Raw genomic sequence first — 16569 nt, 5'->3', positions numbered from 1 at the left:
ATAGAACAAACAAACAATAATACATTAACACTAAATCACACTACTAACAAACATCTAACATGTTTGTAAGTTTCGCATGATCCTCAAATTCATCTAGGGTGTAAAAAGCATGTTCAGTTAGGAATTTTTTAACGACACATTTAAATTTGGTATGGTATATGGTAATTCTTTGGAACAGGAATAAGATTAGCAAGCCTTATATCATTATAAAGAGAAAAATTTGTCCTTTTTAAAAATGTCAAAGCCAACTATGACTACCATTAAAAAAAATTAAAGTTTGTATTAAAACTCAAAAATTGTAAGATCTAAAAATAAATTAGTATGTTCATCGTGTTAAGCATTAAAATGTCTAAAACTTTTATTCGTGTCATTTTGTTGTATTTCTAATAATAACGATTCTACAACGGTTAAATGAACTGTGGATTTTTTTCAAAAAACAAAAGCATATCTTAAATAAGCTCTTAAAACGACAACTATTTCCTCATTTAAGCGAATCCGTATGTCTTATGGTTTCCGAGATCCCAATGCTTAAAATCCCAATGCTTAAAATGAAAAATCCCAGATAGCATAGGTAGAATTTAACTCAAAACTGATCAGTTTACAGTTTGTAAGCATAGCATTGCATACCAAATACGTAAGGTTAAATTTTACATAACGTCTTATTGGAAAATTAGTTTCTAGTTTGTTGTTATAAGATCGTAAGGCTTGGTAGCTTTGCTACTTACGGGAAATTATTCGATGCGATTTCTTAAGATTCAAATAACTCGCTATCAAAGCTGTCCTTCATTTTTAACAAATTAAAATCTTTACCTGCTGCTCTTACACCTTAGGTACATGTCTGTTATGCCCAACAATTTATATTTAATTTTCTGATTTCTTTCAATGATTAATTTTCGTTTGTTCAAATCTTCAATTCAAAATTTATCCAACACAGGAACCTGCGCCGACGATTTTTCTAAATACTTTATTGTAAATGTCATTGCTATTGCCTGAACTAATGATTAAGTTAAATTCTGCCACGGGCTGTAAAGCACTTTCGAATCGTTAGCGATCATAATAAGAGGTTTGTCAGATTTTCAGTTAAACTACAATAAACAACCAAACAATCTTGCGGTCCAGCTTTCGTTTAAGGGATGAAAATCAACTTACGATGTAATAAAATATTCCGGTCACAAACATGAAGCGCCTGCGATCAATATTTTGCATTATCCCGTCGAAACCTTTCGTAATTTAATTATATTTATTTTGGAATATTTCTCTCGTTTGCATAAATTTATCTCAATTAAACATTTCTGAACAGGATACCATAGGCAAATATAATGGAAAATTAATGAGAATCCCAAATAAATAAGAAATATTTACGCAAATTGCTAACTGGGTATTGATTTTACCGTCCCAGTTCAAAAGAGATGAGATATAAGTAAAATGTTATTGCAGTCATTTAATGCCGAATTCAACATATACCTAAACGATATTTTCAATTTTAATTTTGTAACTGTAGCTACGTATTCACCTTTTGGTGCTCTGAAAGCTCCTAAGTTGGTTGTCCCTATCCTTTACATTTTTACAATTTTGGAACAAACTCGCATTCGCTAGGTCAATAATCATTTTAAAATATGGCTACAAGTTTCTCGTTGAAAAAATATAGACCTTGATGGGAGAATAATCAATGGTTGAAGATTGATTTTGTCAATTACATATGTCCTAATTCGCGATAAGAAGTTTAAATGTTGTATGACCTAAGAAAGAATGAATTAATTTAAGACTTGCATTGTGTTAGGAATTTCAGAGCCCGGTAGAAAAGGTTATATGTACGGAAGGAAAGGTGAACGGGAATTCATGAGGTCTGACGGGATGACTGCAATTTCAATTGAATGCGAAGGCAAATACATAAATTGGAACCGAACCCCCGAATTTAGAAATTGCTGACCGCAACGATTTCTATGATCCACCATCCATACCGCACAACGACTTCTTCTCGCATAGTACATTACACCAATAAAATTAATGAAATACTCGTGTTTAGGTAATGAAAATTAAATACCCGCGTATTAAGTTGCCAATAACGCTCGTCCGGCAAAAATGTCGAATGCAATTCGAAAAGGAAAAAAAAAATGTAGGAGACCGAGAATTATGACAACCGCAGACTCGGCGGATCTATTCGATCTAACAAATCGTAAAAAATTGCGCGTCAAAAGGCGACCATCTTTCTTCTACTTAACCGGATAATAGGGTCGAGAACGAATCAAATACATCACAATTGACAAATTTTCCTGGTTTTGACCACTTTTGCCGAAGAGGAAAGATTTACAGCGGCGTACCGGACGAAGACAACTTTTTATCTAGTGGCCATTATTATATTTTATTAGACAAACTTCACACTTTTAAACGTAATGTAACGCTTACGGATTTTAAATAACCGTTTAAACAAATTTCATTTGAAGCCAAGTCACGAAAAATGGATAATTAACAAGTGTCATTTCTACGGAGCACATTTGTGATGTTTATAGAGTTTATTTTATATACCTACCTGAAAGGCTGAAACTGAAAAGATCAAAAAGTGTCGTTGTAAGTAAGAGCATTAATAATAATTGCTTAACTATTGATGCGCCTCCTCTTGATGGGCTTAGTAAATTATTTGAAAAAAAACAGCGAGTCATTAAAGTTGCTAAACATCCAAAAAACGATAAGAGGCCTGATTCAGCACCAAAATAAACAATTGATATTGCCTACACCTTTGAGGAGAAGTCATAGTTCATACCCGCATGAAGTTAGCCCCCCAACATAAAAATAATGGAACGTCAAATACTGCCTTCGTTTGCACATTGATTGCACATTTAGGCACACTTCGAATTGTCATTTACACATTTCACTTAAAAGAGATATTGAAAAAACAATGTTGGGGGTGCTAACTTCACGATTTTGGCCACTCAACATTAAATTAATTGATTATTAATTAATTATAATTATAATATAATATTATTAAACTTAAGACAAAGTTACCCATTGCACTTGCTTCCTATGTATTATCATTACATCATTCCATCATTTGTGTAATTATTATTTTGTTGCATTGTGTGGTTTTTAATTTTTATAAGTTATATTGTTCACTAAACTGCTTTTGTAACAAGTGAAAAAAGTCTTGTTTTTATTTAAATTTCTACAGTTACTGCGATTGGTTTTAAAAACATTACTGTAGCTTTAATTTCTAAGGTACCTATAACATATTTGACATTGTAAACATAATTTTTTCTGAAACTACAACCAAAATTGAAAAATTATCGTATGCAATAATGAAGTTTGACACATAGTAATCTAGATACGGGTGTGTTGTAATTCTAAATGTCATTCGTCAGATTAACGTCGCAATTGTTTTTTACTTTCCTCACTAGAGAGGAAAATCACATTTTCTTAACTTTTAGAGACGGAAGTAGTTGTTTCTAAAGTAGTTTCAGAAAAAATAAGTTAAGTTACTGCTATTAGGCGTACGTTTAGTGACTTAAGCAAAGACAGATTTTGTTTATTAAAAACTGTTACCTATGATCATATTTATTATTCAATAAACAGTAATTCGTCGATTAACCTTCTAAAAGATAACACTCCCCGTTTGGACACCTTGTACAAAAACTTACACCATACCATACATGGTGTTTTTTAAAGATGGGCCATAGAAAGCACATACCTAGCATACATCATAACCGTGTGTGACAACAGACAATGGAAAGCCGTTGAGTTATTTAAAATGGGCCATAGGAAAATTTACATTGCGCCAATTGCTCTCAAATCTTGGCCTTGCGCTTAGTTATTTCACTGACAGTTCTCGAATCTGAACTACGCAAATTTCTGAACTAGTGTTGCATCGCCATTTCGAAGTGAAATATGAGATCGATTTTGCGGAATTGAAAGCTGCACGACGCAAGAAAATAGTCTGCAAGCAATGATTTGCAGGAAGTTGATTAATATGTAAACTTTAGATCGCAGTATAAAATATTGTCATTCTCAGATTTCAAAAAGCTAGTTATCAATCTTGTTTTATCCGAGAATCTGAGCTTTATGCCTGATTGATGAGACCGAAGCGTTCCCTATCTGAATCGCGTTTTAACTGCAGCAATCGGATAAAAAACGTCGACGAATATGCCTCGGTCGAAAAGTTTTTAACTTTTCTTGCGGTTCTACTCGTTAGCAAGACGAATGTTACTATAGTTTTTGGGAAAGTTGAGCTCAACTCTAATTGTCGTGGAAAAGCTCTTAATAGGTAAAGTTGACTCGAAGTTATTTTCCTTACTAAACCTAAGCTTTTCCGCCGGAGAAGTTAGTTGTGGTATGCCTGCGTAAAAAATTTACCTGCACGATGTCTCCGTGACTTTGGCCATTTGCTGTGAAGGTAAGGTGACATAAGAACGGCAATCTCGTCTCGACGGGCTTAATAACGTGTAGATCGTATGTCTTGCCGACGTCCCCGTAATACGTGCGATTACACACTGCAACAAAATTTGTCCATTAGAATTCAAAATTAAAAACTGTGTTCGAACTTCATAATCTTCCTCGGAAAACGTTAATTAATCCTTCACGGGGTAGCTAATGGATATCGATCGCGCCTAATTATAGAACGTATCGGATATTGATTGAAAACGTTTTAATAATGCAAGTCCGAGTTTCTTGTACCTACCCATCGTTGTACGCTTACAAATTCATTTGCCATTGTCATTTACGTGAAAAATTCATAAAAATGTCTCAGGTTTTCATTTTAATTACATTAGTTATTCATGGAACAGTTTAATTAAAAGACTTAGTTGTCATACACTTGGAAAAACTTTTGAACTATGCTAGATTTACGGTTGGCGAGAAGTGCTTTAGTAATTTAGTTTGTTACTTTTCTTTCCTAGTTGCGGAAATGCCCCGCTCTAAGTAAATTACATGGCCGAAATTAAATGAAGACCGTTTCCTTTCGAGCGAAATATGTCGTACGCTCCTCAAATTGGGGACACTTATCTGGCATCTAAAATTTTATATGATTGTGTATATCCGAATCTATAAAACGGTTTGGCATAAAACTTTTACAGCAAAAATAAAAAATGCGAGGACGTAAGTTTTTTTTTCCAAAATACGAACTTCGACCATGATGGAAAGGCGAAACAATCATTTACAAAACGATTAAAAAGTACGTTTAGCAACTCGCGCGCACTTCTAATTACATACTTTGTTTTAGATTCGCAGGTTAATTTAAATTTTAATCTGAATGTATGATGCAGGTGTATAGGGGTGATCGGATTATGAGCATTACAATCCTTGGGATTTGTTGTGGATGAGAGCAATAAAACATTGGGTTTTTTTAGCAGCGATAACATTTTTTGACAAGTGAATAAAAGCATTTTAAAACATTAAACAAAATATTAATTTTTCATGAAATTCTGAGCTCAGTCGCTTTTGAAAAGGCAAGTTGTCTTTAGTTGCTAACTGAAGGGATCTTTATATGATTATAGAAAGTGCCCAAAGTACAGTAAGAAATTATATACACACAGAAAATGTACCTAATTCAGTTCTCCTCCAAGTTTGTCCAATTCGCGTCGCTTGTAAAGGGTTTCAACACAGGCAAGCATATAAATGTATAAATTCTGCATAAAAAAGTTATGAATTTCGCTTTCGTGATTCGTGCCAAAAGTATTTGTGATAGTTCTAGAAGTTGAAGAGAGAAGGTAAAAGGTAACTGATTTAATTTCTAGAGTTGTGTTTCAGCCGCTGTTACCGTGAACAAAAAACAAGACCAAAAAGTTTCTCATTACAAAAATTACTACGAGAGAAGCTTATTCGGAAAATCATTGAGTATGTCAAATGTTATACCGGTAGCTTTAAATTGGCATTTAATCTTATTTCAAAATTTGGATTCTACAGGCCACATTCTATAAGAAAATTTTTTTTCCGGGTCGATCTGAGACAATTTTTGTTTCTTGCCTAAAAACACTTTTTCTTATTAATTTTGGTGCGTAGAATCCAAAACAATTCGTACTTTTTCGATCAGACTTCTCAATCAAAAGTTATAGACTAGAAACCAATTTCGAAAGAAAATTCAAAGGGGCTGTAACTTTTGAACTAGTAGCCCAATCTTGGAACTGTTTGAAATTATGGATTCTACAGGCCACATTCTATAAGAAAATTTTTTTCCGGGTCGATCTGAGACAATTTTTGTTTCTTGCCTCAAAAAAAGGCAGTGTATTACCTTCCTTTTTTGACAAAAATCGACTGCACCAAAATTTCTCGGGAAAATACTTTTTCATATTAATTTTGGTGCGTAGAATCCAAAACAATTCGTACTTTTTCGATCAGACTTCTCAATCAAAAGTTATAGACTAGAAACCAATTTCGAAATGAAATTCAAAAGGCTGTAACTTTTGAACTATAGCAGCCCAATCTTCGAACTGTTTGAAATTATGGATTCTCAGAGCTACACTATTACTGTTGTTTAAATGGTTGAGGATTTGCTGAACACTGGAATTAGGATGCAGACGTGAAACGTGAAAGTTTAATCGTTTGATTGCACCACCACACGTAGTCATCATTCAGTTAGAACAGGATCATTAGTACACACTGCATAAGAATGGATCAAGAACAAATAGAGACGGCTGAGGCCAGGTTTTCATTAAATTTGCAGTTAAGTGATATAAAGTTCTTGGAGAGATATAGAATATGCAAAGCAACGGGGTACCTACCTATGTATACTACCTACCGCACAGAAATATTTGATTGTAAAAGCAGTTTCCAGACTTGAGATTGTTAAGTTTATAACTAAGTTTACATTATAATAAATAAGGAAGTAGATTAACAAAGGTTGCACAAAGAGCTCGTCTATTGTGCAACTTTCAATGTTAAGTACCTACAGGTGACTATGTTCTACCTACCAGCTTATTTCAATAAACCTATAGCTTTCTGGACATCACGGACCGGCAAAAGTGTTCAAGCTGATGCTTTTATTTCATTCTATAAGAGAGTTAGATAACTAGTAAATAGCCATGGTTGTACACGACAAAGACGGGCACTTAAGCGCGCTCACAATAGAAAATGTACATTAATGTCTACATACGAACATTGAGCTTAACTTTATCCTTTATTTCTATTACTAAAGTTTGACACTTGCAACTCCGAGCACGAGAACATGCGGTTGAACTTATTATTTAGACTAAGCTTATATGTAAGCTTTCAAGGCATTCCTTCTTTTCCCCCTTTGCTCATAATTGCGGACACAAATTTGCAGCTGTCGGAAAAATAAGGAAATAATATCCTTCTTTCTCTCGGCGATGAAATGGAGGTACTAAAATGAAGAACGGTTTTTCTAGTATAAAATGCTGGCGCAGAATGAGAAAAATTAAACTTTTCATTGAATTTGCGAATCCAATCAAACTGGTGAGCTCAATTCACGTGTGACTTTTTGTTCCGCGAAACAGTGTGTTTAGTTCCGAACCGCACAAACCCAATTACTATACGTTTTCTACAAAACCCTTTGACTTTGACACACAAATTTCACCTCAATTATCTATTATATTATTACCTATTAATTTCGGTGCTCTCCGAATACGCGGAGACTGGTAGGCTTTCAGCTGTTAAGTCTATCATGGTATAAAAATGAATAATTAGTTAATTAAAAAGAAATGTTTTAGAGTAGCTTGACATTTTAAATTGTTTCTCACAGCACATAATGTAGCGCATGGTAAGTCAGTGAATTTAGGGCGTTTACCCCGAGACTGAAACCGTCGGAAGTAAGCTAAAATCAAAACACAGTAAAAGTTTAAAAATCACCGCTATAGGTACCTACATTTGTTTTTGCCAATTTGATAACAATCCAATTCACTCTTATTATTTACCTGCTTAACACATGTACCTTACGGTTGTTTTCATGTATAATGACGCGGCAACGCCAGAATTATCCCAACTTTAAGTGTACCTAACCTACTTCATTCTGGAAAATTATAAATTAGTAATTACACTGAAAGAAACAAAGTGATCCTTTATCATAGAGAGGCTTTGATGTATCTAATGAGGCAAATTTTCACAAACAACGGTGTCAAATATAAATTTGTCGCATTCAAGAAGTCATTTTCCCTTCACGTTTGAAATTAAATATTACCTGACACAGATGTTCAAAAGCAGTTTCATGTATGGAGTAGACCTAACAGTTCAAATACATATAAGAAAATTTGTTTTATCATTTTCAGAAATAATTTAAGCGAAATCTTATCTTGGCGTAATGTTAAAAGTACGTGGGTTAAATTTGTAACACGAATCTATCATAAAAGTTGTCTTTGCCAACTTTTGGGTAATCTAGAGAACGTGATACTCAAAGGCATCCATTTACATTATAAAGCAGCTGCATTCGTACGAAATTGCAGAGGAACGCTTAATTTCAGCTTTCGCATTTATCACGTCGTGGAAAAAACCTCCACTCGTAAAAGGCGAGCACCTTCTCCCTCCCCCACCCTTTTTTTCAGAAACATTTCGGTTAACCGATAGCCATCAAAAGTGAATACAAAATGAATCTATTCAGAAATAAAATTCGGCGATATAAAAGGAAAATTTATTTAAGGGGGGTGAAATGTATCACTTGCGTTAATGGAATGTTTACGATTTTGTAAATTGCCGACGTCTTCGCGAAGAACGACATATTTTCAACGTCGCGAGAGGGAAATAAAAAGGCGCCCCCGTAAAACAATTTTAGATTGTTGGAATGTCTTAATAACTTTTATGTGGCAGTATCTTTATTGAAATTGATTTCTTATGCCAGTTTTAGACAACGGAATATTTTTTATAAATCAAAAAAATTCGTCGGTTTAAACGCCTCTTTAAAAAGGTGGTATGAATAATTTTGGGTTAGATAATAGTGGACAAACGTTGATTATGGGATAGAAACGAATTTTTTTCAGTTCATAACTTTGTGTTTTAGTCCAGTTACCATACCTAGATTAAAATCAGGGTGGTAGCTTATAAAAAACTTTCTGGTAGGTATGTTGTACGGTGGTTTTCAGAAGTACTACGCCCCTTCTTCCAATAAAACATTCGATCCCAAATTGCCGAAGTAGGTGAAAACTTTCTCGTGCCGTTATATGGGGGAAATATGGTTATCCATTCCCTAGATTCATTAAGATAGCCATTTACAAAGTCGGTGGCCAAACCCAAACTCCAATTGGCTAGGTAGACTCCTCCTGTGCAAGATTCAACCAAATACCACGTATGGTCATTGTCGATCACAATAGATGATTTTGTTTTTAATCAAAGAGTACCCAAGCACCCTTTGTTTTAATTAAAAGTATATTTTAGGCACTTTAATGTTTATAATAATACAATTTTATATGGGATTGACTGTTATCTAGAAGCAAAAATATTAAAAAGTCAAAAAATTGTGAGGATTTTTGGTCCCCTTAGCACAACGAAATTTTTTTGGAAAAATTGGGCGTTGTACTACTGAACACCACCGAACATCATTCGGAAACTTGGCATGTTTTGCAAGTCCCAACCTCCATACCGACTGGAGTATTTGTTCTTATTAAATATTAATTTGTGTTATTTATCACAGGTCAGTAACCATTCATTTTTGTAATGTCTCTGAGACGTATTGAATTATAAAGTAAAAAAAATATTGCGGCTACGAACTCGTAAAGAAAATAAGCGCGAAATCCCTCACCGTCCAAAACTTATCTAACCCATTTCAAGTTTGAAGGAAGGAAAACTATCCTTTTTGTTAAACAAATCGCGAGTTGCATCCGGCGGCGTCACGAACTTAATTAAAACCTCGCGCGCCAGATTGTCAATTTTGTAAACTCCTAAAATATATACACCACCTACACCAAAGGTGTTCGTGAGCAGTAGAGATTGTTATCTATAATGAGCATGATTTCAGTACAATGGACACATAATGGAATATGTTGAAAAGTGCGCGACGCCAACAATAATATTATGGAACGGGGTGAAAAAGCTGCGACGGTACAATGTCCTGATAACTTCTCGCTAGGTGATAATTATGTGCACTCATTCCCCCTCGACGCTGTTCTAATTTGAGGAGGATGCGAACAATTTTAATCCGCCGAAGAAAACGCGATCAGGGCAGCTTATAAACGATTATCTTATATTAATTGGAAGACTATTAGGTTTTACTGCAAGAACAATAAAAAAGGATTTGCGCGATTTGATCGATTTGCCTACCAATAATTGAGAAAACCCTTGTCGCATAGCTCATTATTTCTTCACTCACCCAACTGTAGTATTTGGAGGAGGATCTGGCCTACCGCAAAAGTCAGTTTCGTGAGCAATATTGCCCTTGGTATTACTTTCTGCTTATGTTTGTGGTTTTAAAATGTCATCAGTTTTCAGTTTTCAGTTTTTAAAAAGTGAATATTTGTCTAATGACGATAATATCAACAGACCAATCCAATAAATCCAAGAGAAAGTCTCTTGGAACACAAACGATTTTGAATAAATCTAAAAAAAAGACGAATCTTTGGACGTAACACTGAAAATAGTCAATGCTAATTATGCCCACTTAACGACAGTGTAGCCAGAAAGGCTCCTACAGGTCAATTTTAGTTTTAAGGGGGACACCTAAATTAAATAATTCTACTTACATAACTTTAAAATTGAGAAGGGGGTGAATTTCACCCCAAAAATTTGAAATGCAAAGGGTGGTAAACGTTAGATAGTTCGAAAGGAATATGCATTCCGTTTTCATGACTGTTTTTATATTTCGAATCCATTCAGTAGTTCCAGAGAAAGCTCGATTTAAATGGATTTGCAGAGCCGTTTTAAATGTTTATTAAGTAGGCGTTGGAGTAGAAATAATTGATGGCTTGTGTCAGAAAAGAGCATCTGACAACACTGTACAACAGCAGTTCTGTTCAATGAAGAACATACAGATCAGCATGTTGTGAACCCAGATTCACCATTTAAAAAATCGAAACAACTTCCACCCTTTCCGCTACAGTGTAAACCATTAACAAAATTAAACAAGTTACATTTAACACATTCACAAACTCGTTTCCTTACTTCTTCACTTATTGCACTTATGCACTTGTGTCGTATGCTCTTTTCTGCCACAAGCGATCAATTATTTCTTCAACGCCTACTTAATAAACATTTAAAACGGCTCTGCAAATACATTTAAATCGAGTTTTCTTTGGAAAATAAAAACAGTGCTGAAAACAGAATGAACATTCCCTTCGAATTATCTAACACTTACCACCCTTTCCCATTTAAAATTGTTGGGGTGCAATTCACCCCCTTCTCAGGATTAAATTATTTTAAAATTTTTTTAATTCTCTGCAAATACATATTTAGTGTTCCATAGAAGTCTGAATGCCATTGGCAGGCTCCAAATAAGATAAGCTCACAATGTGGGATTCCTGATGTCACTAAATGGTCTTTGGAGACAAAGTTCTTTATTCTAACCTTTGGAAGGAGCCTTGGAAAAATGACTAGATGGAGGTTTTAGTGTCATGTTAAAGAGATTTGGAAGAGATTTCTCTGGGAACTAACGACTGCAGAGCTTTCGTACGTTCAATCAAAATCGTGTGTATTGTTTCTTTAAAAAAGGGATGTGTTCATGCTGCAATTCAGCAAACTAACGGAAAAATTATTCTTGGGGGGTGTGCTTCATTTTCAAAAGCCAAACGAAATCTATCAATTACTTCGTTTTGAAATTATAAAGACCAAAAATTTACATATTCTCACAGAAACCAATTTTCCTAACGCCCGCGCTTCGTGTACAGAAAACTAGGTTAGTTTAATTGAATAGTGACCAATATTACGAATAGGACGATAAATAACGTGTTCTTTCCTACAACTGCTAATAGATTCCAGCAATTTGCGAGTAGCTTACGTACCTATCTGATGAAATAACCTGTATATTGATTCACATCAATAAATAATTGTACCCAATATTCTAATAAATCCAATTTATTTGAACATTTCCGAGTTCAAACAAATTTCCACTCTAGGTGGCTCTTGAATATGCATACCTTCGACTTACTGATGTCTAGTGAATGAACAACCATGTTTTTATTTTTGAAAGCCATTATACGTGATAAATGGCGACCGAGCGCAATATTTCATTCCCAAATAAAGAAAGTGACGTACAACTGCACTTCATATCCAAAAACTGTAGAGGATTATAAATTAGTACAAGAACAGCGGGCAGACATAAATTTTGCAAATACGAGTGCATGCGTGACTTGAGCAAAAAAGAATGTTACATGAACAGATATAAAGTATTTATCTCGGGCGGAGGGGAATGAATAATGACTTTGTGCAATACAAAGCGATTTTTATACAATCCAATTAAAAATCTTTTACAGCAATTTTGTTCGAGCGATAAATTCCTTCCAAAATTACTCAGCAGCAATATATTTCTAGTCCGAACCGAGTTTAATCAAAACATTTCTATTTTTTGTTCATCTTGTCGCTACTTAAAATTAGGTTGAAATACGGCAGATTGGATTTAATTTCGTGGTCTTTTTTTCGTGTGCCAATTACGCGTTCGTATTGTATCCCTTTTATTCCGAGCATAAAAAGAAAACCCTTCTGCGGGCGGTTCGTTCCATTCGTAAACGTTGACATCAATATAATCAATAGGTCCCCTGTATGTACTCAACGGAGTGGATTTTTGAAAGAAAAATTTTAATGAATAAAAATTTTTGAATCGAAAGTAATTTATCATAAAAGCTCCGCTGTTCTGAGTGGGAAATAAAATCTCCAAATCTCTTTGAAATATTACAGTCGTGTGCTGTCATTTTGATTTCAAAGCATTCTTATTGTATTCGTCGAAATCTATAACTGGTATTCATCATTGGTAGGTATCTACCAACACTAATGACGTGATGATTATTCTATACAGAAACGCAAGAGCCAGTAGCATACTCGTTAACTAAATGTAAATGTGTTACGGGTGTACAGAATTTGGCGAGTTCTATTAATCAAACTTATTCGATGTAGATTTATTACTTTACACTACGTGCTTCCAAATACTAATCAATGGCAGAAAATTGCCCACTTTTCTCTGTAGATGTTTCGAATTGCAAGGGACTGGAGAAAAAGAAAGCAAAGTTAGTTGTTTTCTGATCATATTAGTTTTTTGCTTGATGCGATCTCACCAGGCCATTAAAGACATCGAGTTACCCGCGCATTGTCACAAAAATATGGATCAGTGAGGAGCAGATTCAGGAAGATACCGAATGCTAAGGATCAAACGTTACTCAAAGAGATACGTGGATTACAACCGTACCACGCTGTCCTAGAAGTAACCACTGCACAAAGAAACCGATCTAAAATCCCTATTTCATCTCTGAATCACAGTCTTAAAATATTGGGAATGATAACGGTATAACGCCATATGTAAAACACAAATAACCTTATTCACCCAGGATAACTTGCTTCACTTGCTCGTGTCCCAAACGTACACTGAATAATAAGCCTCATCATAACATGATCGTAATCCTATTAAAGGAGATGTGCGAGAATTCTAGATTGGAATTAACAAAACAATTGCGCACTATTAAGTAAGTACCGTATCGACAGTATCCGCGACATTTCTTTAATCTACCGATTGCGGCCGAGTACGGTACAATCAACACTTGGCGCGACACCAATGTCTTCTTTTCTTGACGAAACTGGTAACTTCATACCCATACAAAACATAAGCATTTCCGATGTTAAAATGTAAGTCGCTATTGTGAAGCTATTTTGTGGTGTCGCAAATGGAAAGCTTTGGTGACTTTCATTTGTAATTTAAAACCCTTATTTTTTCAAGGTCAGAACTAGAACAATGACGTCGTGACGCATTACCATTGCATTTACTTACGCGCAAATTAACATCAAACATAAGTCTGTATAGAACATTTCCAAACAGGAGCCTACAAAATGAAGGATTTGGTTCCAAATTTGCTTGGAAGTCAACTCGATTATACATGTAGTTACTTCATTATCGCTATGAAAAGCAATTTGACATACCTACTCGAATGGAATATATGCGAAGCCGTGTTTGTGTTCGCTTCGCATTAGTCAAACTAACCCCACTGAAGTTAAACGATTAATGTCATTCTTGCGTTCTAACATCCCTACTGTTTAAACAGTAGTTGCCATTAATATCTACGAAAATGTGAATTATTATACGAGTATGTGTGTATGAATTAACTTTACAGGCGATTTATCTTAGCAGCAAACGCACTGCCTATAGTATATTAAAAGAGTAGTTTTCTCGTTTAACAATAAATCTATTTCAATAATTACAGCACAGTTATGTTGTGTCTTGTACTAGGAGTAGAGTTGTGGTTTCTTTAAGTTTTGAAAGGCAGGACAGTCCATTTTATTGTCCATATGCAAAAAACACTTTCAACAAATAACCTTGTATCTAACCAAATACTATTATATTGAATTGAAATTTTAGTGGTTTTTTAAAAACTGGGAAATTTTGTGATTTGTAACTTTGGGCTCTTCCGTTTCAGTAGGTTGCAGAGTCCCCTGGTCTAGGTGAATATGTTGAACTCCGCCTGCTTCGTTTACTATGACACATCATGTGTGTAAACAAAGGCATTATTATTATAACATCGCGTTAAATTAAATAAGAATAAATAAATGATGGAAATGGTATCTTTAAACTGGATTTAGTTGTTTGTTACTAATTCAGGGGCGGACTGGCACAGGGGGGCGGGTGGCGATTGCCACCTGGCCTGTAGATCATAATGGCCCGTTGGAAATTTATAAGTATGTGCTGTATTTAGTTTCTTGCACTATTAATAAATTATTAACACGTTTCTCTAATTGGGGTTGATGTTAGGTTGTTAAAAAATTCTGTTTTAATTGAAGTGTTTTACAATGAATTTATCATTTTTTGTCGTAGTATTTTGAAAGTGCTGAAATACAATGATAGGCGACGCACCTCGTGTGGATTGTATATTTTGTTACTTTTAATTATCAGCTGCAATTTAAAAAAAACTGTATGGTAATTTATTTTCGAGAAATATCATTACTACACTAATACTTTAATGGCCCGTAACCTATGCAATTCCACCTGGCCCGCAGTTATACCCAGTCCGCCTCTGGTTACTATTTCTCAATGATTTGCGACATTTCAACAAAGTGTAAATGGATTTACGAAACTAATCAAATTTAAGCGGATTTACGATAATTCAACCGGATTCAATAATCGCGTTAGTAAAGTGTACCATTGTTTATGCTAATTAAAATGTGCTTCACCTTGTAGCTACGTAACAAATAAATAAGCAACTTCGGTATCGTTTAAATTCAAGAAGATTGAAATTCTTGTTATGCAAAGACGATCCGGATTCAAGCTTTCACAATACAAAAAAATCTTTAAAGCTGGCGCATTTTATGTTATTTGATCTGCAGATCCTTGAGTAGAAGTAAGTGGGGTTGTTTGTGATTAAGTGCGCTTTTTCATTTGTAATAAATTCTTTTGAGGTATATGGCGCTTTGATACACTTTTATGGTATATTTTCACGACGCAAGTACCTGAAAATTTATACAACTCACAAATAACCCTCCATCTCTTTCCCTGAAAGGTACCGAAACTAGAACTTTTGGTTTATGTATCTCGTAAATGCTCGTGCAATCTATAGGAAGTAACACTTACACATTCAAAATTCAATCTTTAGGTTTCTAGTGTAACTACGACTAACATTGATATTATAAAGACGAGAGAAGTACATAATGCGTTGCCCAACAATATTGGACAATATAAATTTGTGGTTTGTAGGTATTATAATTCTGAATTTCAAAACTGACCTGTACAATAAGTGGGTTCATCCGATTTATCTCCACAATCATCGTTACCATTACAGTAGTGATCCAATCGTATACATCGTCCATTCCGGCAGGGATATTCGCTAATCCTACAGGCTGGTCCGGGACTGGCCTGCTGTAGCACACTAATCAAGCAAATGATCCCACCAATCCTCCAGCGCTGCATTTTACTGTAACAGAGAGTAATTATTAGCAAATTTCTAACAATTTTGACACATGAGGGAGCGAACGCGGTAATTCCGTTTCGAGCGGTCAGCAAATATTTAATGTATGAATGAAAATTCTTTTTTATGAATTAAACAGTATGTTTAAGCGCTCTTTTTGTACCAGGAATGGGAATAATTACATTCGTACATTGAACGTCATGCAAAAATCGCTTGTGTCCGAGAAACGTATAAATTGTAGTCTGATGGCATTCATAGCTTTCCCTACCTTTTGGAAGTGTTGAATAAATTGTGTACTTACAAATTTTGTTGATTACATGGGACCGTTTCTATAAATTAATACAAAACAAGTTTCTTTTTCCAACTTGGGGGAAATCAATTGGCCAAGTGATGTGGGTCAAGTCGCCCGTCATTGACAGTTTTCAATTCCTTTCTGTGTAGATTTACGCTTGGGGACGACCGGAATAAACCATATATGACGAAAAGTGTCGTATTTCGTTTTTTTTAAATTCATTTAATTAGCAACATCTCGCGCCTAAAGGTCTGCATTTACGTCAGTGCATCCAGCTGTAGAAGTACGGGGTGTATACATGTGGTTTCTCTATCTAAT

General features: G+C 34.8%; 1 protein-coding gene across 1 annotated transcript in view; it reads right to left on the bottom strand.

The window, feature by feature from the left end:
• The window catches only part of LOC116179022, a 34853-nt gene extending 18892 nt beyond the window's left edge, over positions 1-15961 (bottom strand). The window contains exons 1-2 of the mRNA XM_031498717.1: positions 15778-15961; positions 4345-4481 (exon numbers count right to left, since the gene is read on the bottom strand). Of these exons, the coding sequence (XP_031354577.1) occupies positions 4345-4481; positions 15778-15961 (321 nt within the window). The remainder of the gene's footprint in view (positions 1-4344; positions 4482-15777) is intronic.
• Between the last annotated feature and the right edge of the window lie 608 nt (positions 15962-16569).

The sequence above is a fragment of the Photinus pyralis genome, unplaced genomic scaffold (assembly GCF_008802855.1).
Source record: "Photinus pyralis isolate 1611_PpyrPB1 unplaced genomic scaffold, Ppyr1.3 Ppyr1.4_LG8, whole genome shotgun sequence".
Lineage (NCBI taxonomy): Eukaryota > Metazoa > Arthropoda > Insecta > Coleoptera > Lampyridae > Photinus > Photinus pyralis.
The sequence above is the reverse complement of the archived record's forward strand: the minus strand, read 5'-3'. Positions and strand labels throughout refer to the sequence as shown.